Source organism: Ailuropoda melanoleuca, chromosome 8 (genome assembly GCF_002007445.2).
Source record: "Ailuropoda melanoleuca isolate Jingjing chromosome 8, ASM200744v2, whole genome shotgun sequence".
NCBI classification, from domain to species: domain Eukaryota; kingdom Metazoa; phylum Chordata; class Mammalia; order Carnivora; family Ursidae; genus Ailuropoda; species Ailuropoda melanoleuca.
In genome coordinates this window covers 94,593,950-94,621,065 of record NC_048225.1, presented here as the reverse complement: position 1 = coordinate 94,621,065, position 27,116 = coordinate 94,593,950, and the positions used below count along the sequence as shown (strand labels likewise).

Here is a 27,116-nt window from a genome sequence, read left to right as displayed (position 1 = left end):
TACTGTTGATTGACAATGCACCTGGTCACCAAAGGGGATCTTATGGAGAGTGTAATTAGATTAATGTTATTTTCATGCTTGCTAACACAACATCCATTCTGCAGTCCATGGATCAAGGACTAATTTTGACTTTCAAGTGTTTTTACTTAAGAAGTACATTTCAGGGCACCTGGGTGGTTAAGCATCTGCCTTCAGCTCAGGTCATGATCTTAGGGTCCTGGAATCAAGCCCCACAATGGGCTCCCTGCTCAGCAGGGAGCCTGCTTCTCCTTCTCCCTTGGCCCCTCCCCCCACCCATGCTGTCTCTCTCTTTCTCTCTCCCCTCCAAATAAATAAATAAAATCTTATTTAAAAAAAGAAATACATTTCATAAAGTTATAGCTGCCATAGATAGTGATTCCTCTGATGAATCTGGGCAAAGTAAATTGAAAGCCTCCTGGAAAGAACTCATCATTCTAGTGCCATTAAAAACATTCATGATTTATGAAAAGAGGCTCAAATAGTAACATTAACAGGAATTTGGAAGAAGGTGATTCTGACTCTCTGGGATGGCTTTGAGGGGTTCAAGACTTTAGTGGAGGAAGTACCTGCAGATGTGGTGGAAATAGCAAGAGAACTAGAATTAGCAGTGGAGCCTGAAGGTATGGGTGAATTGTTTCAATCTCATGAGAATACTTAATGGATGAGGAGTTGCTTGTTATAGGTGAGCAAACAAAGTGGTTTCCTAAGAAGTAATCTATTCCTGTTGAAGGTGCTGTGAAGATTTTTGAAATAACAGAAGATTTAGAATACTGCATAAACTTAGTTGATAAAGCAGCAGCCGGGTTTGAGAGACTTGACTCCAATTTTTGAAAGAAGTTCTACTGTGGGTAAAATGCCATCAAACAGTATTGTATACTGCAGAGAAATCATTCATGAAAAAAGGAGTCAATCAACGTGACAAACTTTACCGTTGTCTTATTTTAAGAAATTGCCACAGTCACCCAACCATCAGCAACCACCACCCTGATCCCTTGGTAGCCATCAGTATTGAGGGAAGACCCTCCACCAGCAAAAAGATGAAAACTAGCTAAAAACTCAGAGGATGGTTAGCATCTTTTAGCAATAAAGTATTTTTTTAATTAAAGCATAGATATTTTCAAGACATAATGCTATTTCACACTAAACAGATTACAGTATAGTGTAAACATAGTTTTTACATGCACTGGGAAACAAAAAACTTCATCAGACTCACTTTATTGTGATATTTGCTTTATGGTGGGGGTCTGGAACTGAACCTACAATATCTCCAAAGTATGCCTCTAGGCAAAAATGGAGAGCCTCAATACTTTTTAAGAATGTGTAGGGATCCTAAGATCAAAAATTTTGAGAACCTCTAAGACTTAATATATCATCTACCATCACAGTGTCTTCATTTCTCATAAATCCATTTTACTGGTTAAAAATTATTTCATCTATTTCATGAAAATTACTTTATTGAATGCTTTCTCTGTATCCTTATTTTCTAGCACAATAATGATTAAAATGTCTGTGTTTTTTTATGTGCCTGTTTGTGTCTAAATGGGTCTTCTGAGCAGCACAAGGTGGACTTCATTTTTTAGTTCAGCCAACAATCAGCAATAGTCGATGCATTTATGTTCTATCACCTGCAGTTTATCTTACTCATTGTTATTTTTGCCTTCTGTAAATGTATGCTTTCTGTAGTGCACCTTAAAGTCTTTTTTTTAATCAGATAATAAACTTCCCTTGTCTGTCCATTTTTCTACCACTTCAGCAGGATCATATTTTAAAGCAACTTTTCATTGTTTTCTATAATTTTGCTATTAGTAGGATAGTACTAAGAAAATAAAACTTGAAATTTCCTTCCCTCTGGAGATGAAAATGGGGTCTAGTCCGTAACATGTCTTGGCAGCATAAAACCCTTTACAATATTATGCATATATAGCTTGCAGTTCTGTCAGGATGTAATGTAATTTCCAACTTGAATTTTCTTTATATTGTTTTTCTATTTTGTCCTCCATAAACCTTGAGCTCTAGCTAGCCCTCAACTGTTGTCAAATCTCCATTGTTTTCTGGAAGTGAAATTCACAGCTGTGAGCCTTTGTTGACAAATTATTTCATCTCCTCTGGGTCTTAAATTATTTTCCCTACTCTGAAGTGAAAATTCAATGAGTGTTTCCATATACTGGACTTAGGGTCATAACTCAATTTCTTTTAATCTTGTGTGAACCCCCAACCCCCGCCCTCAACCCACATTCCTCCTCCCAAAACACAGGTACCCATTCTTATCCTAACATTTCAGTGGTTTTCTCGACTCTTGATAATTTGCAGAATTCTGTATTTGCTCTGTGATGGGGGAATTTTTATGTTTGGTTAGTTGGTTTGAAGTTAAAAAACTTAACAAGAATATATCTTAAATTCTTTTCCTGAGGACTGTTCCTTACTGAATTCTTGTAACAAACATTCTGAAGTGGTTATTTCTATATTTCTGTGATACATTCTAAATTATTAGGCATTTCCCCCTCTGACCCGTTGATTGTTACTAGATCAATCTTTAGCTGGATGTGGGCTTTGGGGGCTAATTTTGCTTCAACGGTGCTAGTTGTTTTTGCTTCTGGACCAGATCTCCTCTTCCTTACATCTTCATGTGTCTTGTTCCTCTATAGCATTTACGAGACCCAGTTTAATAGCTTGGTGCCTTTTTTTTTTTTTTTTTGGCACTCATTATTTCTTCTTTATTTGCTGTTAAAGTAATAAGTGTACGTTCCGTTGCACTTGCCTGAGAGTCTTGAACCGGTCTTGGGTTTCCCGCCATCTGGGCTCTGGCTGGCTTGCATTCTCCTTTGATGTTGTAATACTTGTTCATTGAACTTGAGTGTGGGGCTTATAGGGCTTGTTTGCTTTTTTTTCCCCCCAAGATGTGCACATTTTTTTCTTAAGCTTATTTTTCTGTTTTGTGCTGTTATTTTTAATTGCTTCCGACTGGGAGGTGGGGCCAAGAGTGAGATTTGGCTTGAATTTGGCTTGAATTTGCTATTACTCACATTTCCCCAGAAGCCCCGCACACACTTTCTCTCTGCCTTTGACATACCACTTTTGAAAGGCCGTTGATTCTTGGCATAAATGGTGTTAAGAAGAAGATGGGCTCTGGGTAGGGATGTTCAGGAATCCAGTCCTGTACAGTCATGAGCTTGGCCATCTGGAAGTCTCTTCTTGCTCAATGAAATGGAGTAAACATTGTCCATTATGAAATCCACCACACAGGCTGCCAGGGACGAATGGGATCCCACCCAAAGCCAATCGCTGCTCTGACAGGGAAATTGGCTAGCACCGCCTGAGACTACTCCAGCCTCCCCCGTCCCTGATGTCACAATTCAGAGGCTGCTGCCTGCCTAGGAGGCTGTAGAAAGCTCTGTAGGTTCTCTCTGTGTGTCCTACAGGGCTCCTCGGGCCAGGTCTCTGTCTGATGGCTTTTATGAAAAAATATCTCCCCCCCATTCTGGGGTTCTTCTTGGCCTACTACTACTATTCCACGAATGAGGAATTCAGACCAGGTAAGTACCAATGTATCTAATTTTGGAGGAATAGATTAAAAAAACACAGGGGTGGCTGGAATGTTTCTGAGGATCAAGATGAGTTCCTGATCCCCAAAGTTGCTGAACAAGAGGAACCCTGAGGTGGGACTGTATTCCTGTGTCTTCCAGACATGGGCTCTGGGTAATAGTGATGTGGGGAGGGGTAATCATGTAGCCAACAGATTGCCAAATAGTCCATGCTTTATTTGGCACCCTTAATGGAAAGCAATTTCAGATTCCCTACAAAAATGAGGGTAATTCCAAAATTTACAGCACAGCCAGATAATGGGGCTCTAAGGAGAGGCTGATAAGTAGGAGACAAGAAAGGACTCTGGAGTTGATGACTAAATAGAAGTGGGGGAAAATCCCTGGAATCTCTATGAGCACATGTGTTTTGATGACTTTTTGAGTTTTATTTCAATTGAGTAAAATTGTGTAGTCCAGAAATGTCTGGAACTCCAGTGTCTTAGCTGAAGCTTCTGTCTATGGACATTTTTAAGAAGGACAGCAAGAAGGCTTGTTTTGAGCAGTCAAGCTAAGCCTCCCTTTCAGAGCATATTTCTGAAAGACTTGAACTGTTCCTTCATTGATGTATGCAGTTTGAGAAAAGTTGGTCTGGGCTCATAGCCTTTAGCCATTGAGATAAGGTTCCCCACATCCAGAGTGGAAGGAAGATTGCTGCTGAGTTGAGCATGGCCCTCACTTCCTTTTGGGTTTCACAGAGATGCTCCAAGGAAAGAAAGTGATTGTCACAGGGGCCAGCAAGGGCATTGGAGAACAGATGGCCTATCATCTGGCAAAGATGGGAGCCCATGTGGTGGTGACAGCAAGGTCTAAAGAAACTCTAAAGAAGGTGAGAGTTCTGTGCCCACAGACACGTGTACTCCCTTATGTCACATACACACGCCAACATACAGAAGCTGGCGCATCCAGACACAGACGCAAACACACACACACAGGTTTAAGCACCCCCGGGAATATAAAGATAATGCACTTAAGTATTCATTCCTATGCACACACACATCTATCTATCTCTATCTATCTATCTATCTATCTATCTATCTATCTATCTATCTATCTATATATCTATCTATCTATCCATCCTCAGAGCCATGCCTATGCACACACATTTAGACATGGAATCATGGATGTATAGATATGTGCTTGGACACCAAAATTCCAGTACCTACTCATGAATTCATATTCTCATCCCCATTCAGACTCTCAGACACATGCTTTCTCATATACTCACACTTACAAACCCAAGGATACAAACATTCACAAACTTAGGGCTACTCACATGGAAACAAGCATCCATACCAATAATGAATTCAGATACTTCTATTCACAGAAACTCATAAGCACAAGTCATGAACTTAAACCCCAGCACTGTGATGATTTCTTTATTTATACCCTACCTGAAATACTTCAGACAGAGGACAAAGATCGTGGCAGGTTGCCTTTAGCAACACACACACATTCACTGAACTCACGCTCAGGCACTCATGTCTCTACCATTTGTATCAAAACAGGGTTGTGAGCAACTTCTCATTTAAACCCCCATGACTTCAGAGATTGCCCCCAAAGTCTGCAGCCAAGACCGACACCATTGCTATTGTGTCCCTACAGGTGGTATCCCACTGCCTGGAGCTTGGAGCAGCCTCAGCACACTACATTGCTGGCTCCATGGAGAATATGACCTTCGCAGAGCAATTTGTTGCCCAAGCTGGAAAGCTCATGGGTGAGGCCGCTTCTCCTCCCTCTTCTTCTGGACCCTGCTCTAAGGGTCACCGGGGAGCTCTGGGGAGGGGGAGAACGAGAAGAAAGGTATCGCCCCAGATGGTTTCCCTCAACACAGCCATCTCTTGCAGGGGGACTAGACATGCTCATTCTCAACCACATCACCACCAGTCCTATGAATCTATTTAGTGGTGATATCCACTTCGTGCGCAGAAGCATGGAAGTCAACTTCCTCAGCTACGTGGTCCTGAGTGTTGCCGCCTTGCCCATGCTGAAGCAGAGTGACGGAAGCATTGTTGTCGTCTCCTCGATGGCTGGTGAGTGGGGCAGGGACCAGTATGGAAGGCAGGAGTAGGAGATGTGCAGGGATGGTGTTGGGGGCTCTGCAGTGAATGTGAAGTTTTATCAGTTTCCATGCAGAGAAGTAACACAATAGACTAGAATTTTAAGTGTTCACAGTGAAAAATCAATCAATCTTCCCAGTGATATTAAGCAAAAGCCAATTCACCACTTGCCCCTGTGCATGAAGAGGCAGGCATATGAATGTGAGGCTTGGGTGTGTGAACTCAATGAGAAGCATGCATGATGAGGGAAAGAGACACTGTTAAGAACAAACGGGACCATAAGAAATAAGGGACTATTCAAGGTAGATGGGCTGCAAGTTCCCTGGAAGGAACGGAGACATAGCAGTAATTCACAGTGCCCATGAGAAACTTGGTGGTTTGTGATCTACAAATGGAAGTCTAAAGGGACATCCCTGATCCTAAGGGAGAGACCTGGTCACGATGGATAAAACTGATTTTGCTTCTGCCATGACCAAAAGCTAGAGGCCGGTGAAGTTAGTCGACGCAAAGGTAGAACTGAGAAGCGGAATCTGTTAACATACAGGTGTCTGGTGCGTGGGTTAGGCTAAGGCAAAATGAAAGGAAGAACAGAAACAAATACACTATATTAGCCGATCTGCCTAAATTGGGAGTGTTCTCCAAAATCTGAACTCATTACCTTAAAAGTCCTATTAAAAGGAGAGAGTGTATACAGAGAAATATTCATGAAGAGAACACTGTGTGATCAAGAAAGGTCGTTGACTCTTTGGATGGTGGTAGTATCACAAGTTATCACCAATAAAGAGCTAGAGAGTTTCCAGCTTGGGGGATTCGTTTTGTCGTGGGTCCAGGAGAGAAGTCCCACACCTATTTGTTGATTAGTCAGAAGGATGTGGCAAACACCAGGATTAAAATCTGCAATCTAAATGTGGTTCCTGGCAATGTAAAAACAAATAACCTGAAGACTTTGTAATTCTTAAGTATTTCAAAACTATTATGAGCTATTACTGTAACCAAGAACACCATCTATGTTGTAAAGAATTCTATTTCCTGGACAGGAAAGGCCTGCATAGCGATGGGATAAAAGGGCAGTGTGTCTGTGCTACCCGCCAAATGGAGTGATTGATATGCATCCCTGCGCTTCCCAGACAACACAGACTCCCCACCCCTCCCCAGACACAGCCTCTCTCCAGGCTGAAAGGAAGGGAGAGCTTCCCGATGCATACTGAGTGGGAGGGTGCTGGGCACATCCCCAATCCATCCAAGGGCATTGGCCAAAACCCTCACATCAGTCATGGTGTAGGTGGCTTTAATGATTTAAGTTGATTAAATAATATATCCACTCTAGGCAAAGAGTGTGCTTCATCTTTGGCTAGAGAAATTTAACTTTCTATAATGTACACAGTGTCTTAATGTTGTCAGGAGGAGCAAGAATTACTGTAGACGTCCAAGGGCAGGATGAAAGTCTGATAACCTCTGCTTCCACACACCTTCTACACCTACCAAAAGTCACTTCCTAATGTGTGTGGACTCAGAGATGGAAATCTAGTTGAACTACTCTCCTTCACATCTGCTGTTTGTCTAGCCCAAAGAGTTCAGCCTGTTTGCTTTGAAACATGTCTGTGAACTTGCAAAGTACAGACAATGCTTTCTCTCCCTAACTGAAGAATTTTTCTGTTCCATGCTATATTTTTTTAAACACCCAGCAAACACATTCATTAATGCCTCCTCCTTAAGATCTGAATTCCACAAATGTGGGATGCTAATCCTCAAATTGATCCTAAGGTCAGCCAAAGAGTATTGGGATGAATTTTTAATCATTCCTTCCAGGGAATGCATTAAGTCATTTATTGAATTATGGCGATAAGCCATTATTATTATCCATTATTATTATCCAGTGCATTTCCAGGTATTGCATTACGTAGAAATCCTATACTTTTAATACATTCTTTAAAGCCTCAGCTTTAAATATGCTTCAGCATCGAGACACTACTGCTGCCTCTGGGAATTTCCTTACAGTCCACATCTACCCACCATTAAACACCATTTGGGGCACCTACAGATCAAGTTTCTATGTATATAGAATATCTATCATTGATTAGTCTCCCCTCCTTCCACTATGTGCTAGTTTGGCTACAAGTTGAGCTACTCTAACAAACACCCACATTTAGACTGGCTGACACAAATCCAAATCTATTCTTCTCTCATAAAACAGCCTGGAGTAAGCAGTCCAAGGCTGATAACGGTAGTTCTGTCCCATGAAGTTGTCCAGGAACCTCTCTGTCTCAGAGCCACCATCCCTGGGGCATTATCCTCACCGGTAAGTCCAGGATGGTTCATTATTAGCACGTCAGAATTCCAGCTACAGAAAATGGAAAAAGAACGATACAACCTGGGAGTTGTAGCCCCCTCTTCTGCCATGGCTGGCAGCCATTGTGGTCTTTCTTCAAAGTGGATTTGTGTCCAACTGAAAACCAGGGGTTCTAGTTCTACAAAAGACACTGATATGGATAAACCACTAGGAGTGTCTCCCCCATCACCCATGCCAAGATACATATAAGATCAGAAGGCGGTAGTCCCTCCAGGCCACCTCATGTTCCTACTGCACGCCACACACTCCCGCTCCAGCCTTGATCTCTCCAGACCCAAGGTCTGTCAGGAAAACAAAAGCCCTTCCATCAGGCAGCAAGCAGTATGGGACAGAGTAGGGCAGGGGGAAGCACAGAAAGGGAATGCTTAGATGATATTTGTGAAACAAACGGAGACAGAGATATTACTACTCCAACACGACTGGAAAAGAAATCACTGAATTGGGCAAAGAACAGTTGAAAACATCTGGAAAAAGTTTATCGGCCATTAATCAAAATGGGTCTTCTTGACTTAGGTTCAGTTTTCAAAAAGCAAAGGTCACTGCACTTTCATACCCCTTGGCTCTGTGAACCCTGTAACTAGGGCCCGTCACATCAGTCACACGCATGACAGCCAGAATCCAGCTTCTAAGGCTGCTGCTCTGCCCCTCCTTTACTGCCCCTTGGGACTCAGGGACAAATCCTGCCATCCTCCTGCCTCCTTCTCCTCTCAGGGACCTCACTTCACACGAAGTCCTTGTCAGTTCTCGCCAGACCCTTTCCTCTTCCTTTTATCCAATGCGTTTTGGAAAATTACCTTTAAAATTCCACTTACTTACCCCCCCCCTTTTTTGGCTTTGTTGGTGATACAAATACTACTTACAACAATTAGAGTACAAAGGCTAACCGCACTGGGCCAGCATCAAGTGCAGGGATATTGGTTCTTCTGTATCAAGAAAAATGTTAAGACATATTTTGAAGTGCAACTGCACATAATAAAATTCTGGGTTTCTTTAAATATTCAAAATGAAAAACTATAGGATTAAGAGAACCCTGCCAATAGCCTCTGAATGCTCAGACCTCTCTTTGAGAGCCCCGTAAGTGTTTCCGGTTACCTATTCATTATTTTCCAAGTAAATCCTCTTTTGAAAAGATTAACTTTCTGTATGTACTTTTTAAAGTCTTATTCAAATGTATTCCTTTTCTGGTTTACTCATTTCCAGCATTGCTTCATATATTTTTCTACATGGATGTATAATATTTCAGGCATATTATGAGATGACTAGCCAGGGGCAAATACCTCATAAGACAATGCTCTTGTGGGAAAACTCAAACCAATGTATGAAGTCACTTGTTGGACCTTAACCTGTTTGTGGGTTGAGGGCTGCCTGTGTGGTCTAAACCTACTTCAAGAATTCAACATTACAAAGAGGGGGAAAAAGAAATAAACCAGGTTTCTCAACTACACATATCAACTAACAGGATTTGGAATACCCATAACTGTTTTTGCATCAAGACAAGAATATACAGATGTTAATCTCATCCCTGCCTTCAGCTCTCCATACCCACTTTTTCCTGAAAGGCAGACAGTGCCTCAATGTATGGATATCCTTTGGAGTGTGGTGGGGAGAGGAGGGCCAGCCTCAAGGTCCTGGATGCAAGGGGGCCTAGGAACTAGAGTAGGAAGGGGTGATTTATCCCTCACCCAATTGTTTTATATTTTTCTAAGATGAATCTTTACCCTTAAATCCAATTACCTCAGAAATAATTTCCAGGAACCACACTTTCCAAGGTGAGTGGAAGTGTTTATACATGTGAATAGAGGTATTTACGTGGGCAGGAGCCAGGTGCTGCTGCAGCCTTCGACTATTTTGAAGAGAATGGGGGAGACGGGGCGGGGCGGGGGGAGATGAGGTATGCGCATTTATAGATATGTCATCTATAGGGTCTGGACAAAGGCCAAAAAAAGAGATTCAAGGGAGAATCAACAACCTGGACATAAAAATTTCAGGAGCCATGGTTGCCTAGATTCAAGAGGTTGTGTTCGGGCAAACCTGAAGGATTGAGACAGAACCTGGTGCTTCGGGTTCACTGTGGTACCAGCCCTGAAAAAGGGGCAAGTAGAGATTTGCAACGGGGGAAGCTGACTCCCCGCTGAAGACAGTAACAATTTAGTACAGATTGAGAACAAGATAATGCTATCCATGACAACCACTGATCTACCTTTCACCCTTGAAAGGCCAGGTAGAGCTTAAGTCATCATGGCTACTTAACTCTGCTAGACTATTGATTTTGTTCCAGTGCATTTCTTGGTGAAAATAGGAGTGTTCTACCATCATGTCTTTACATTTACTTACCAAGGAGTTTGAGAAGTCTTAGAACAAATACACTCTATTTGGAAATATACAAATAGAAAACTGGATCTTAAGAAAAGAAGAATATAAGACCTGTTGAATCACTGTGTTGTACACCTGAAACTAATGTAACATTGTGTGTCAACTATACTTCAATAAAACCAAAAAAACAAAAACAAAAAGAGTATTTAAAAAGGCCAAAATTAGACTCTACTCAGATGCACTGCTTAAGTTTCAAATTTGCCTCTTGAATTTTTTTTTTTATAGTTTTTTTTATTAATAATTAATTTTATTTTATTATATTATGTTAATCAACATACAGTACATCCCCTGATTCTGATGTAAAGTTTGATGCTTCATTAGTTGCTTATAACACCCAGTGCACCATGCAATACGTGCCCTCCTTACTACCCACCACCAGTCCATCCCCTTCCCCCACCCCCTCCCCTCTGAAGTCCCCAGTTTGTTTCCCATAGTCCATAGTCTCTCATGTTTCATTCCCCCCTCTGATTACCCCCCCTCCATCCCCCCCTTCCCCCACCGATCCTCCCAGTTCTTATGTTCCATAGATGAGAGAAATCATATGATAATTGTCTTTCTCTGCTTGACTTATTTCACTTAGCATTATCTCCTCCAGTGCCGTCCATGTTGCAGCAAATGTTGAGAATTCGTTCTTTCTGATAGCTGAGTAATATTCCATTGTATATATGGACCACAGCTTCTTAATCCAGTCATCTGTTGAAGGGCATCTCGGCTCCTTCCATGATTTGGCTATTGTGGACAATGCAGCTATGAACATTGGGGTGCATATGGCCCTTCTCTTTACTACGTCTGTATCTTTGGGGTAAACACCCAGTAGTGCAATGGCTGGGTCATAGGGTAGTTCAATTTTTAACTTTTTAAGGGACCTCCACACTGTTTTCCAGAGTGGCTGTACCAACTTGCATTCCCACCAACAATGTAGGAGGGATCCCCTTTCTCCACATCCTCTCCAACAATTGTTGTTTCTTGCCTTGTCTATCTTTGCCATTCTAACTGGCGTAAGGTGGTATCTCAGTGTGGTTTTGATTTGAATTTCCCTGATGGCTAATGATTTTGAACATTTTTTCATGTGTCTGTTAGCCATTTGTATGTCTTCATTGGAAAAGTGTCTGTTCATATCTTCTGCCCATTTTATGATTTGTTTATTTGTTTCTCGTGTATTGAGTTTGAGAAGTTCTTTGTAGATCTTGGATACCAGTCCTTTATCTGTGGTGTCCTTTGCAAATATATTCTCCCATTCCGTGGGCTGTCTCTTAGTTTTTTTGACTGTTTCCTTGGCTGTGCAGAAGCTCTTTATCCTGATAAAGTCCCATAAGTTCATTTTATCTTTTATTTCTCTTGCCTTTGGAGATGTGTCGTGAAAAAGGTTGCTCTGGCCGATGTCATAGAAGTTGTTGCCTATGTTCTCCTCTAGAATTTTGATGGATTCCTGTCTCACATTGAGGTCTTTCATCCATTTGGAGTTTATTTTTGTGTATGGTGTGAGAGAGTGGTCAAGTTTCATTCTTTTGCATGTAGCTGTCCAATTTTCCCAGCACCATTTATTGAAGAGACTGTCTTTTTTCCACCGGATGTTTTTTCCTGCTTTATCAAAGATTAGTTGCCCAAAGAGCCGAGGGTCCATTTCTGGGTTCTCTATTCTGTTCCATTGGTCGATGTGTCTGTTTTTGTGCCAGTACCATGCTGTCTTTGTGATCACAGCTTTGTAGTACAGCTCGAAATCCGGCATTGTGATGCCCCCAGCTTTGTTTTTCCTTTTCAACAGTTCCTTGGAGATTCGGGGCCTTTTCTGGTTCCATACAAATTTAAGGACTATTTGTTCCAGTTCTTTGAAAAATGTCCTCGGTATTTTGATCGGGATAGCATTGAAAGTGTAGATTGCTCTGGGTAGTATGGACATTTTAACTATGTTAATTCTTCCAATCCATGAGCATGGAATATTTTTCCATCTTTTTATGTCTTCCTCAATATCTTTCAAAAGTGATCTATAGTTTCTAGCATATAGGTCCTTTACGTCTCTGGTTAAGTTAATTCCAAGGTAACGCATGGTTTTTGGTGTTATTGTAAATGGGATGGATTCCCTAATTTCTCTTTCTTCAGTCTCGTTATTCGTGTATAGAAATGCAACTGATTTCTGGGCATTGATTTTGTATCCTGCCACCTTACTGAATTGTTCTATAACTTCTAATAGTTTGGGAGTGGATTCCTTTGGGTTTTCCATATAGAGTATCATGTCATCTGCAAAGAGAGACAGTTTGACTTCTTCTTTGCCGATTTGGATACCTTTGATCCCTTTTTGTCTTCTGATTGCTGTTGCAAGGACTTCTAGTACTATGTTGAATAATAGTGGCGAGAGTGGGCATCCTTGTCGTGTTCCTGATCTTAAGGGAAAGGCTTCCAGCTTTTCCCCATTGAGAATAATGCTTGCAGTAGGCTTTTCATAGATGGCTTTTATGAGATTGAGAAATGTACCCTCTATTCCTACACTCTGAAGGGTTTTAATCAGGAAAGGATGCTGTATTTTGTCAAATGCTTTTTCTGCATCAATTGAGAGGATCATATGGTTCTTGAGTCTTTTCTTGTTGATATGATGTATCACATTGATTGATTTGCGAGTGTTGAACCATGCTTGCATCCCAGGTATGAATCCCACTTGGTCATGATGGATAATCCTTTTAATGTACTGTTGGATTCTATTAGCAAGGATCTTGTTGAGGATTTTGGCATCCATATTCATTAGAGAAATCGGTCTGTAATTCTCCTTTTTGAGGGGGTCTTTGCCTGGTTTGGGGATCAAGGTAATATTAGCCTCATAGAATGAGTTTGGTAGCTTTCCTTCTGTTTCTATTTTTTGAAATAGCTTTAGGAGAATAGGTATTATTTCTTCTTTGAATGTTTGGTAGAATTCCCCAGGAAAACCGTCTGGGCCTGGAGTTTTATTATTTGGAAGGTTGTTTATCACTGACTCAATTTCTTCATAGTTAATTGGCCTATTTAAGAAATCTATTTCTTCCTGTTTCAGTCTTGGTAGTTTATAGGTTTCCAGGAAGGCCTCCATCTCTTCCAGATTGTTTAGTTTTTTGGCATATAGCTGTTGATAAAAGTTTCTAATAATCCTTGCAATTTCAATGGTGCTGGTCGTGACCTCTCCCTTTTCAGTCATAATTTTAATAATCTCAGTCCTTTCTCTTTGTTTTTGGACAAGTTTTGCCAGTGGTCTATCAATTTTATGGATTCTCTCAAAGAACCAGCTTCTAGTCCTGTTGATCTGCTCTACTGTGGTTCTGGTCTCTAATTCATTGATTTCTGCTCTAATCTTGGTCAACTCCTTCCTTGTCAGTGGGTTAGGCCTGTCCCTCTGTTGCTGTTCCAGTTTCTTGAGGTGAGAATATAGAAACTGCATTTTAGATTTTTCTATTCTTTTGAGTGAGGCTTGGATGGCTATGTATTTCCCCCTTAGGACTGCCTTTGCAGTATCCCATAGGTTTTGGACCGTTGTGTATTCATTCTCGTTGGTCTCCATAAATTGTTTAATTTGTTTTTTGATTTCCTGGTTTATCGAGTCATTCTTGAGCAGGATGGTTCTTAGCCTCCAAGTGTTTGAGTTTCTTCCAGGTTTTTCCTTGTGGTTGAGTTCCAATTTCAGAGCGTTGTGGTCTGAGAATATGCAGGGGATAATTTCAATCTTTTGGTATTGGCTGAGACCTGTTTTGTGTCCCAGAGCATGATCTATTCTTGAGAATGTTCCATGGGCATTTGAATAGAATGAGTATTCTTTGGTTCTGGGGTGTAGTGTTCTATATATATCTATGAGGTCCAACTCGTCGAGTATGGCATTCAAAGCCTTTGATTCTTTGCTTAGTTTTTGCCAGGGTGTTCTGTCTATTTCTGATAGTGGGGTGTTGAGGTCCCCTACTATTACTGTGTTCTTATCTATATGTCTCTTTATTTTGGTTAAGAGTTGGCTTGTGTATCTTGCTGCTCCCCTGTTGGGGGCATATATATTAATAATTGTCATATCCACTTGTTGAATACTTCCTTTAAGAATAATATAGTGCCCTTCTGTATCTCTCTCTATGGCCTCTAGTTTAAAATCCAGTCTATCTGATATGAGAATTGCTACTCCAGCTTTCTTTTGAGGTCCATTTGCGTGGAAGATGGTACTCCATCCCCTTACTCTAAGTCTGAATGCATCTTTGGGTTCAAAATGAGTCTCTTGTAGACAGCAAATGGATGGGTCATGTCTTTTTATCCAATCTGCAACCCTGTGGCGTTTTATGGGAGAGTTTAAGCCATTTAGATTGATAGAGATTATTGACAGATATGATTTTAATGATGCCATTTCTCTTTAAAGTCTTTGTATCGGTTGTGACTTGCTGCTCTGTATCACTCTTGGGGCCTTTTTACCTTTATAGAGCCCCCCTTAATATCTCCTGTAGGGCTGGTTTCGTGGTTACGAAATTGGTTAATGATTGGCGATTTTGGAACGTCTTTATTTCTCCATCAATTCTGAATGACAGCTTTGCTGGATAAAGGATCCTTGGCTGCATGTTTTTCTCTGAAAGAGCTTTAAAAATGCCCCCCCAAGCCTTTCTCTCATTCCAGGTCTCTGTAGACAGGTCTGACGTAATCCTGATACCTTTGCCTTGGTACGTGAGAAATTTCTTTGCCCTGGCCGCTTTCAATACTGTATCCTTGGATCTAATATTTGCGAATTGCACTATGACATGCCGTGGCGTAGGTTTGTCCTGGTTGAGCTTGGATGGGGTCCTCTCTGCCTCTTGGACACGAATGCTTGTTTCCCTTGCTAGATTAGGGAAGTTTTCAGCTACAATTTGTTCAAATATCTCTTCTAGACCTCTGTTTTTCTCCACCCCTTCAGGGATGCCGATGATTCTGACATTGGATCGTTTCATAGAGTCAGTAATCTCCCGTAATCTACATTCGTGGGCGTGGATTTTTTTAAGACCAGCTTCTATTTTCGTTTTTTCTTCTACTAACCCATCCTCCAATTCGCTAACGCGTTCCTCTGCCTCGGTGACCCTGGCCGTCAGAGCCTCTAGTTTTGACTGTATTTGGCCCATAGAATTTTTAATTTCTGTCAGATTCGCTCTCATTTCTGCCCTTAGGGATTCTATATTCTCAGCAACGCTTTCTCTGATGCTTTTTTCAAGTTTACTCATCATCTTGACCATTGTTGCTCTGAATTCCATTTCTGATAATTGGGATACATCCATATGTATTAATTCTGTGGCCGAGGCCAATTCTGTGGCAGAGGCCACAGACTCATTATCTTTTCTTTGCTGGGGGGGACTTCTCCTTCTCGTCATTCTGATGAAGAGAGATTGCAGGGTTGTCCAGAGCCCAAGTGTTGACTGGGACCCAGGCCGTGCGCCCTTGTTTTATAGAGATCTTAGGGATGTGGGCTTCTTCCTTAAAGAGTTTATTTATTTATTTGAGAGAGAGAGAGACAGTCAGCAAGAAAGGGAACCCAAGCAGAGGAGTGGGAGAGGAAGAAGCAGGTTCCCGGTGGAGAAGCCCGATGAGGGACTCCTTACGGAGCGTTGTGATCACACCCTAATCCGAAGACAGGTGCTTGGTGACTGCGCCACTCAGGCGCTCCGGGTTGTGGGCTTCTTGATTTTTCAGCCTGCCTTCTGGGGGAGGGGCCTGCCTGCCGGTACTCAGAAAACCCTGTTTGGGTAGAGTCTCTGTGTCCCTTGCGAGGGGGGATGGGGATGGGCACCCTGTGAGCCGGTATTTCCGGGCTTTTGTTCTCTGGCGGCTTTCCCTGGCGGTTTGCTATGCCTCTTCTGAGAGAGCAGCAGCGGCTGAAATTCAGCCTCTGTCTCAGAACAGAGGGATCGCGGATCGTTCTCCACTGATGTTCTGGCCACTTTAACTCTGTTTCTGTTGGTGCTGCTCAACCCTGCAGCATCCCGGGCTGTGCGCCCCACACCCGGCGTCCCAGCCCTCACTTCCAGGGCCGGCACGTCTCTGTCCTTTGTGTTTCCAACCCCGCCCGCCGCCAGCCGCCCCGCGCGGGCTCCCGGAGCTCCCCGTCTCAGTCTGGTGTCTCACGGGTGCTGACCGCGAGTCCGCCTGCTCCCCCGTGCAGGTGGCCCTCCAGCCGCCAGCCGCCCCGCGGACGCTCCCGGAGCTCCCGGTCTCAGCCTCGATCCAGTGAGCACACCGGAGCTCCGGAGCTCCGTGAGATGCTTGGTGGTGCACGCTCCCGGCTCACGGACTCAGTCTGCCGTTTCCAGAGTGCGGGTCCGCGGTCCGCCCGCTCCCCGGTGCAGGTGGCCCGCCAGCCGCCCTGCGCGCGCGCTCCTGGAGCTCGCGTTCTAAGTCTGTTGTCTCGCGGGTGCCGTCCGCGAGTCCGCCTGCTCCCCCGTGCAGGTGGCCCGCCAACCGCCAGCCGTCCCGCGTGCGCTCCCGGAGCTCCCTTCTCAGCCTGCTGTCTCAAGCGTGCGGGTCCGCGGTCTGTCCGCTCCCCCTTGCAGGTGGCTACCGCTTCCCGGCGCCCTGACACGGCGGCTCCCTCCCCCTTCTGTTTAGCTTCGGATATCTGTGCGCGGTTTCACGGCTCCCCGCTTCGTACCTCGATACTCAGCGCTGGAGATGTTCATTTGTAGAGATCCAGATGTATCTTCCTGCGTCTCAGGCTGACTCCGTGGATATTCCTGCTGGTCTGGTACCTATCCAGCTCAACTCAGGGGACCGGCTGAAAAAGGGGTCCCCTACTCCTCCGCCATCTTAACCTCCATCTGCCTCTTGAATTTTTAAAAAAATTTTATTTGTTTATTTGAGAGAGAGAAAGAGAGCATGAGTGGGGGTGGGCAGAGGGAGAGGGAGAAGCAAAGCAGACTCCCGCTGAGCAGGAAGCCCAAAACAGGACCCCGAGATCATGACCTGAGCTAAAGGCAGACACTTAACCAACTGAACTACCCAAGTGCCCCATACCTCTTGAATTTTCTTAACAAAAAGAAAAAAAAAAAAGAGGCTCAGCATACAGATAAGATTATATTCAAAAGAAGGAGGTACTGCAAGAAGCAAATAATATCTGAAATAAATTTCTCAGAAAAGACTGTCAAGTACATGCACAAAGTAATGAAAAGAGCAATGCCCCAACAACTTTCTTACGTGTTTCCGTAATTTTGAAAACTACACACACACACACGCACGCACACACACTATAAATATCTGAAAAAAAGAAGAAAAGTATAAAACTGAAAGTAAAAATCATCCATAATCATGCCAGTATTTTGGAGAATTTCTTTCCAGATATAGATAGAGACATAAAACAATTATTTTCCTAGTGCCAGGCATTTAGGTTCCTTTCAATGTTTTGCTATTTTAAAAATCCTGTAATAAATGTCTTCTGTGTAAATGTGTGGCTGAGTTGATGTTTATTTCCTTGATAAATTCCTAGTACTAGATTTACTGGGTGAAATGATAGAAACATTTTGAAGGCATTTGGTACATGTTTCCAAACTATTTTAGATACAAGGAAAAATAAAAGACTAGACTTTTTAAATGTATAAAAATAAAAATGAATTTAGATGAATATGAGAATCATGCCCCATTCCCACCCTGAGTATAGACATGAGGGTTCTTCTCATACCTACTTTGCAGAGTTCACAAAGTTTTTGGCAGTAGGTAAAAGAAAGTTTGTAGGTAAAAGAAAAAGTTGTTTAGTAGTCATAATTTTAATTTCTTTTTTTATTTGTGACAGTGGTGCTCTGTTTTTTATTACATGATGTCTTATTTCCTACAGCAGCACATGGCATGTAGTGGGTATTTAGTAAAAGTCAGGTCAATAGTGAACTAATTACATTTTCATGTGTTTATGGGATGTTTATATTTTCTATTCTGTGGATTGTTTTCCCATGAGCCTGCCCATCAAAATGTTAGCAAAACTTTCCTAATAATAAATACACCTACTTGATTTCACATGCAGCTTCTTGTTGCAAATGTTGGCAAAGGCATACCTTTGAAACTCAGCTAAGTATAAAACTGATACAGTGAAAAGTGAATTTGACATGGTGTGAATATAGACGTTTAGACAGTTGGGTTTGACCCAAGGAGAATTCCTGTTGAAGTAAGTGTTGATTTCAATAAGTACAAGTCCACTCAAGATATTTCAAGAGGAGGAAGGCCTGGGCAGAGAAAGCATAACTTTACATCTGAGAAATTTATTCTACATATAAATTTGCAAAAGTGTTTGCGAAATATATTCATTCATTTATTAAAAAAAAATATGAATCACGTCGGGGCGCCTGGGTGGCACAGCGGTTAAGCGTCTGCCTTCGGCTCAGGGCGTGATCCCGGCGTTATGGGATCGAGCCCCACATCAGGCTCCTCTGCTATGAGCCTACTTCTTCCTCTCCCACTCCCCCTGCTTGTGTTCCCTCTCTCGCTGGCTGTCGCTATCTCTGTCGAATAAATAGATAAAATCTTTAAAAAAAAATATATGAATCGCGGGTCCACTCTGAGCCACACACAGTGCCAGATGCCAGGGCTATGGCAGTGAACAAGGAAGGCAAGGTAAGGGGCATCACTGTGGAGCCCCCATTTCAGTGTAAACCATCATCACATTGTTTATAGTTACTAAAAAACTGAAAGCAATCTGAATATTCACCACTAGTGACAGGTTTCTAAATTACAGTGAAATACTAGGTAAATTTTTATACATACTGACTATCAAAATCATAATGTTTGTAAGAAAAGTAATTTAGAGAACAGTATATATAGTATGAGCCCAACTGTGTTTAAAGAAAAGGGCTTTTACCTTTCATTTTATAGACCTCAGAACTGTTTATTGCACAATGAACTTAGAATAATTAGAAAAATTAGAATCATTTTTTTTAAACAAAAGTAAGGGACCACGTTCTATATGGTAAACAGAACCAAAATATTTCTCCTCCCATGATGGCTGACTTGAGGGGAGGGGAGGCCAGAGGTTGTGCTCAGTCTCACAAGTAAACAAGCAGATTCAAGTGACCAAAACTTATGCATTACCAAATTCGAACTACTAAGTGCCATGGTGGGAGTGGAGTGTTGATTTTTGTTGTTTTGTTTTGTTTGTTTGCCTACAAAATTGTCAATTGCTGAGAACTTTATTCCCTCCACAGAGTAGCTATAAGCGGGACACTCTCATATACTCCTGGTGGGGAAGAGTATGGTTTTTTTAAAATTACTTTTACGTGGTTTCCACCACTGATCTTTATTTTTTTTTAAAGATTTTATTTATTTATTCGACAGAGATAGAGACAGCCAGCGAGAGAGGGAACACAAGCAGGGGGAGTGGGAGAGGAAGAAGCAGGCTCCCAGCGGAGAAGCCTGATGTGGGGCTCGATCCCATAACGCTGGGATCACGCCCTGAGCCAAAGGCAGACGCTTAACGACTGCGCCACCCAGGTGCCCCCTCCACCACTGATCTTTAAAAGTCTAGTGCCTCATTGTTCATTTTGTCTAAAGCAATTTGTCAGTAGGTATCAATAGCCTCAGACGTGCTGCCATCATTTCACTTAGCAGACATAATGTTGAGAATCTATCAAGATATAACCGTCGATGCAGTCACAGATGTATGTAGGAAAACATTTACCGCAGGATTTTTTTCAGCTTGTCTACCAATCGCAGGCAAAGCTACCAACACTGAGAATAGCCCACTGAAATGTGCCTGAATCAGCCATCACAGCCAACTGAAAGTTCAGGATCCAAATAATGTACAGTCCATGTTATTATATGGGTTTTAAATTATTTGATATTTTCCCACAAAGTTGTCTGGTTCAGGAACTCCCATGTAATAGGTGCATAAAATAAATCCTTTATTTCTTGCATTGGAAAAGTAATTAACATTAAATAAATGTTATACAATATTTAGAGAATATTTTTAAGGGGTGCCAGATCACTGGTCCACATTGGACATACATCTGTCTCAGCCCATCCCTGGGGAGGCTGCTGGGCTTATGGCAATTGTAGCTGATGGCACAGCCGCGCCATACCTGCTTTTCTCAGCACACCTGCTCCCCTTCTTCTCTCTCCATTAGCCTCTGCTTCATTTGGCACCCGCTTCAACCTGGCTGCCACAGCACTTTTCTCAGCCTAATGGCTCTCAATATGCTTTGAACTTCTGCCCCATGGCCAGCTCTCCTGGTCTCTCAATCTCCCAATTCCAAATCCCCCCCCTCACCAAAAGAAGAGGTATCTAACTGGCTCAGCTGAATTTTATAAGTCAATCCCCCAAGTTATTCATGACTCGACCAGCCTGGAGACACAATTATTGACTCAGGGCTAATCAATGAGGCCACGGGGAGGACAGAGTTAGGAAAGAAGCAGGGTGAACAATGGTTAACTTGTCTGAGTCATTTGCATAGCCTTTGGATAATCTTCCTTAAAGACTGCTGCTGTCAGCCCAGGTTTTCCAATGTGAGAAGGACAGGGCAGGTTTGTGTCAGGGAGCGGAAGTGGCAGCCTGGCCCAGGATAGCAACACTGAGATGAGATGAGGATGGCATCCGTACAAGAGGCAGCAATGGTAGCCTGGTGTGAAGTTTCAGAGCTCAGGTGGGCCAAGAAGGGTGTCCGTGTGGCACCTGGCATGGAGTGTTAGAACTAAGGGGGCGATGGGGACATCTGCAAAGGGTGCTGTCAAGGGGCAGCCCAACCTGGAGTGAAAAGGTCACCCATGTGCCCTGGTAGAAAGTGCCCAGGTGGGATGAGGAGGGCACCCACACAGAGGGCTCAGAAATAACTACAGAATAATTACGTACAAGGGACATTCATCAAATAAGTAATAATACTAAGGATAATGGATCTCACTGTCAGTGTTACAAATTTGAATGAACCCTGTGATATTGGATTGGACCTGGAGGTGTCTATGAGCCAATCATTCTTAATATCCATGAATAGATATGGTAATATAGATATGTATGTCTATATATGCATGCATATATTCCCAGCTCTGTCTACTGAGAGGACCTGGGAGCACAATGAGTGTCCAGATCTTGGTTTCTAAATATCATTCTCCACTAAAAGGAGCCAAGTATTCTTGGAGAAATGGTTGATTCCAGGGCAGTGCCAGGAAAAGTTTAAGATGAACCTGAAAATCTTGTGCCAGTAATTTAAAAACTGCCCGAAGAATAATAGGGAGATGTTACTAGGACACAGAAACTTTTAAAAGGCTCCCACTAGCCAAACCTGGCACCATTGGGACATTCAAATAAATAATGATAATAACGGATTGTAACCCATAAGATACAATAAAAATCCATGATGATATAAATAAATACATGAACAAATGGGGAGTGGAGAAGGCATTTCCATACAGTGGAAAGCTAAATGAGAAATATAGAAGGAGTGATGAAATTAGAAATAATTAGTAATAATTCAAAAAAAATAATTAGTAATAATTCAGCCAGAAAGCACCAGTGGATGCCAAAACTAGTGGGTAAAAGTTTAATAAGAAACACGGTATTTATATAGTCTTAAAGTACCACCCTACTCAACAACAGAAAAACAATGATTCAAAAATGAACAAAGGACTTGAATAGACATTTCTCCAAAGAAGACACGCAAATGACGAATGGGTCTATGAAAAGATGCTCAACATTACTACTTATCAGAGAAATGTAGACCCAAACCATGATGAGGTATCACCAACAACTGTTGGGGTGGTCATTATAAAAAATAAGAACAAAACAAAACAAAATAAAAACGAAAACAGAAAGTAACAAGATCTGGTGAGGATGTAGAGAAACTAGAACGTTTGTGTACTGTTGGTGGGAATGTTAAATGGTGCAGCCACTATGGAAACTAGTGTAAAGGTTCCTCAAAAAATTAAGAATAGGGGCGCCTGGGTGGCACAGCGGTTGGGCGTCTGCCTTCGGCTCAGGGCATGATCCCGGCGTGATGGGATCGAGCCCCACATCAGGCTCCTCCGCTATGGGCCTGCTTCTTCCTCTCCCACTCCCCCTGCTTGTGTTCCCTCTCGCTGGCTGTCTCTATCTCCGTCAAATAAATAAATAAAATCTTTAAAAAAAAAATTAAGAATAGAATTACCATATGATCCAGAAATTATATTCCTTGGTATATACTCAAAAGAACTGAAAGCACACCTCAAAAAAAACACTTTATACTCATATTTATAGATGCATTATTCATAATAGCTAAATCATGGAAGCAACCCAAGTGTCCATCAGCAGATGAGAGGATAAGCAAAATGTAGTATATACATATAATTCAGACTTAAAAAGAAAGAAAACCCTGATAAATTTACAACATGGATGGACCTTGAGGACATTATGCTAAGTGAAATAAACCAGTCACAAAAAGGCAAATATTATATAATTACACTTGCATAAGATACTTAGAGTAGTCAAAATCATAGAGATAGAAAGTGGATGGTGGTTGCCAGGGGCTAGGGATATGGGGGAATGGGGAGTTATTGTTAATGGACACACAGTTTCAGTGTAGTAAGATGAAAAGAGCTCTAGAGATGGATGCTGGTAATGACTGGCAGAACAATATGAATGTGCTTAATACCATTGAACTGTACACTTAACATTGGTTAAGATAGTTGTTTTTTTCTAAGTACCATCCTACAAAATGTTGTAGGAGGTTGAATGGTGACCCTTAAAAAGATGTGTCTATGTCCTAACTCCCTGAACTTATATATGTGACGTTATTTGGGAAAAGGGTCATTGCAGCTGTAATTAAGGATTTTGAGATGAGATCATCCTGGATGACCTGGGGAGGCTCTAAATCCAATGGCAAATGTCCTTAAAAGAGACAGAAGAGAAGACATGGACATAAGGAGGGAGCTGTGTAAAGAGAGAGACAGAGTTTGGAGTGATATAGCTATGATGAATGCTGACAGCCACTAGAAGCTAGAGAAAGAAGGGAGGATTCTCTCTCCCCTAGAACCTTTGGAGGGCATGCAGCCCAGCCAACACCTTGATTTCAGACTTCTGGTCTCCAGAACCATGAAAGAGTAAATTTCTGTTGTGGTAAGTCAGCCAGCTTGTAGTAATTTGATATGGCAGGTCTAGAAAACGAATAAATTACTTTCCACATTTTGATAGCTGCATTGTGGTTATGTCCAAGGATGCCCCTCTGTGTAGGAAATGCACACTAACATATTCAGGGGCGGTGGGACATTGGGTCAGCAATGACCTCCATTACAGCAATTATTCCCAAATGGTTCAGGAAGGGGAAGGGAGAGGTCCTTTGTACTATTCTTGCAACTCTTCTCTAAGCTTGAAATTATTTCAAAAGAAAAAAAAATCCCCATCCTAGGGATCCAGTGACTTGGAAGAGGTATGAGGGCGGATTTTGTGGGACTTTCTCGTGGGCTCCTTGGAGATCCCCTGTAGGAGATGTGCTAATGTTTCCTCCAGCTCACCCCTTTTGGCTTCTTCCTCAGCTCCAAGGCTTTGATCAACCCATCCCCCTGGGCCCAGTCCACCCCACTATCCCTGGGCAGGTGACCCCAGGCCAGCTCCCCTCCATGGGCTCCACATTTGGTTTCTGAGAAGCCTGATATTTATTGATGTATTTAATCCCACATTGCACTTAACCAGTTCCCAAACTCCAGTGGACACTTGCAAAGGTCTCCAAATAATCTTAAAGCCTCTCTTATGACGGGAATGCATATGCCTCCCTGACCCCCAGTGGATGAACACGTATGACAGTAACAACTCTCCTTTCTCTAAGCACAACTATTTAGGCTGGATGTGGGTGATTAGGTAATATTAGTGGAACTGGTGGGCCCGGCCTTCAACTGTGGGGGCTCTTGAAATCTACTCTCTTAGTCTCACCTTGGGAGATGTGTTCATGCTCAGATCAAAAGGAAGAGTCACATTTCACGGCCTTGTACATGCACAGAAAAGCTCTTGCCAAAGTCATCTTGCAAAACCTAGCTAACAGGTTTTATCTTACTTATCTCTGCTACATTTTGCACTGTTTCAACACCATAGACTCCTCTTTTGTGTTCAGCCAAAACACCCCCACCCCGCCCCCAGGCGTCATGTCCTCTGGCCACCCTGAATGCTTTGTTGCAGTTCTCTTCATGCCGAAGTCTTACCGTTGGTTTCCTTAAGATTCTTTCCATCCCGAGCCCTCTTCTCTTCTCACTCAACATACTCTCCCTGGGCATTGCCATCCATTCCCTTTGCTTCAATTACCACTGGATTGTGGGTTTTCTCACTACTTACAATGACACCTCAGGTTCTCCAAAGCCTGGAGTAGAAACATGGATTTATCTTTAGAACTTAACTCAACCCAAACAACTCAAGAGGTTAGACCCTGCGGGGCTCAGCTCAGGAAATATTTTTGGGAAGACCTGGATAAAAGGGGCAGGATCCAGGATGAGTTCCCAGCCTCGAAGCCACCAGGGCATGGTGAACCCCAAGTTGGGGCTTGCTCAGTAGAAGATGTGGCGCATTTGCCTGGGGTCGCTCTGAAAGTCTGAAGGCAGGCAGAAATGAGTCTTTTCCATCCTGCACGCTTTCTTCAGAGCTCTCAATTCAAGCAGTTTAAAATCTGCCTTTGAAATGGAAATACTGTAATTTCAAAATCTCAGCAGGGCAGTTGGGGATGGAGGGTGTGGAGTGGATGAACAAAAGCTCCAAGGCCTGCTTTTGACCTCTTCTTCTCAGCTAACAAGCTCCAGCACACAGCTAAGCTGCCAGCCCTCTGGCTCTAGCTGTTCCTACAGTGGCGAAGTCCCAGCGTTTCTGGGACAGAGCTAATTGCAAACAGTATGTCCCATTCATCACCAAGTCTGCACTCTTACTTGTCAGACTCCATGTCCCATATTTTGCTTCAGAAAATATGATCGCCAGAGCTCTGTTTCTCTGCGGGCTAAAACTTCCCAGGAGAGAAATCAAGCTCACATACATCTACTCTGCCGTGATGGCTCCATTCTCCACACGTTGATGTAAACGAGACTCAACCTCGGGCAGAAGCACTCGGGCTTCTACCCCTTCACTTTCATGACAGTTTCATGCAAATTAGTACGTTTATTTACTTGTTCTGACTTAATTAAGCTCATACTCGGGCATGTGTTCCAACTGGTAGTTGAACAAGTGAATCTTGTGGGCTGCAATCAGAAAACAACTTTATTCTTTCCCGCAGACCCATTTATGGGTTCGCTCATCCCTGAACCTGGATGTGATGGCAGGCAGACAGCAACGCTCTAGGATAAGAAAAGATCCTCTGGCTGCCTCCAGTCTCAAGAAAGATCTCCCTTCAGTAATTAAAATGTCTGGTCACGAGTTATTTCACTAAAGCTTCTCCCATGACCAAGCTTGAGCCTACTGTAGGAAACAGGTAGGAAAGAGAGATGGGTTCAGCTTCTCCTCCTGTTCCCTATCTCCTCCTCATTTACCAGGATCCCTCTAACCTCTCTTGTTTGAAAGAAGGGTGGGGGGCACAGGAAAGAAGGGAGGTTCAGGAGAGGTAAGGCCTTACCTCTGGCTGGCACCAAGCTAATATACCACTGAACTCTGGTCACAGCAAATGTTCAGAGCTCATGCTCTCTGAGCTGGGAGGATGACCAAACCCGACTCTTGCATTGGGTGTTTTTGTGGGGTCTTCAGGAAGCCCCTGCTGGAACTCTGCTAGTTCTGGTGATGTGGGCAGCAGGCGCTCATGTGATGTATTTCCCTCCGGCCCTGGGATTACAGTGGGAATACGAGCAGATACACTCACCACTTGGGGCTGTCCTTTGGGACAGGATTGGAAACGACTCTGGAGAAGAAGGGATGAGCACTAGGACAAAACCCCTAGGGTGGCGGCAAACGGAGTGTGGGCTGGATGTCCAGCTTCCTACAGGAAGCCTTCCTTCCCTTGTGTATGACACAGTTTGCACCCGCTCTGTAGGGGCCTTGCCCGTAGTGAGCAGAGCCTGTTAGGTGGGGTCAAACCCCAGTCCTTGGTGCCCCTCAAACTCCTCGGGACTAGCTCTCCATGAGGTGCCCTTGGAGCTTCTCTCACAAGAATGGACATGAAGGGGAAGGCCCACCCTTTCTCCTTGGAAGGTCACTGAGATGCAGCTCATTTCCCTTCCCTACTCCACTCTCTCTGGCCTCTCTGCTTTCAGGCCCTTTCTGCCCTCAGGATGGCTGAAGGTCTACGTGTTACAAACACATTTTTGGTTTTGTGGTTTTTCGCGTTTTTGCTTATCTGTGTTACCACAAACGCTGTGGAAGGGCACAGGCAGTCTGGAACCTCCCTTCAGAAGATGGAGGCATTTGCCAGTTTGCTCTCAGTCTTTGAACCTCAGCTGAAACTAGAGCAGAAGTCAATTTTTAACATCCTGTTACATGTTATTTATTCCATTTTGGTCAGGGCCCCTTTACTGATGGAACTTTTCCAAAAAATAAAAATCTGGGTTTTTAGAGGGGTCTTGCCCTTTTCAGCTTTCTGAAACTTCTAAATATATTTTACATATAGTGGAATGCAGATGTTCCTTCACACAAGCGAATCAGCGTTATATGGGAAAATATTTAAGAATGGCTCTGTGAATAGAAAACTTTAATGAAATGCACCAGGGTTGTTTTTGAAATAGTGAGCACCTAGGAGATTCTTCTCCCTTCTTTTCTCTTTTTTCTGCTTTTTGATGTTTTAGCTTTTCTTTAGCGAGCCTATAATAGTTCACAAAATCCTTTATCGGCAACTCCAAAATCCAAAAACCTATGGGAAGGGCTGGGGGGCAGGGTGGGGGTGG

General features: G+C 42.9%; 2 protein-coding genes across 13 annotated transcripts in view; one reads left to right on the top strand and one right to left on the bottom strand.

Moving 5' to 3' along the window:
* LAMB3 (laminin subunit beta 3) overlaps positions 1-27,116 on the bottom strand; it is a 141,771-nt gene that overhangs the window by 96,161 nt on the left and 18,494 nt on the right. The window lies entirely within an intron of this gene.
* Positions 1-27,116, top strand: part of HSD11B1 (hydroxysteroid 11-beta dehydrogenase 1) — a 62,846-nt gene that overhangs the window by 23,873 nt on the left and 11,857 nt on the right. For 3 of the 6 annotated variants that reach the window (XM_034666926.1, XM_034666925.1, XM_034666922.1), the window contains 4 exons: positions 3,265-3,554; positions 4,298-4,428; positions 5,205-5,316; positions 5,447-5,632. In XM_034666926.1, the coding sequence (XP_034522817.1) occupies positions 3,467-3,554; positions 4,298-4,428; positions 5,205-5,316; positions 5,447-5,632 (517 nt within the window). In that variant the 5' untranslated portion in view covers positions 3,265-3,466. Of the gene's footprint in view, positions 1-416; positions 3,555-4,297; positions 4,429-5,204; positions 5,317-5,446; positions 5,633-27,116 lie in introns of those variants that run through there. The other 3 variants (XM_034666924.1, XM_034666923.1, XM_034666927.1) reach the window with 3 other exon arrangements.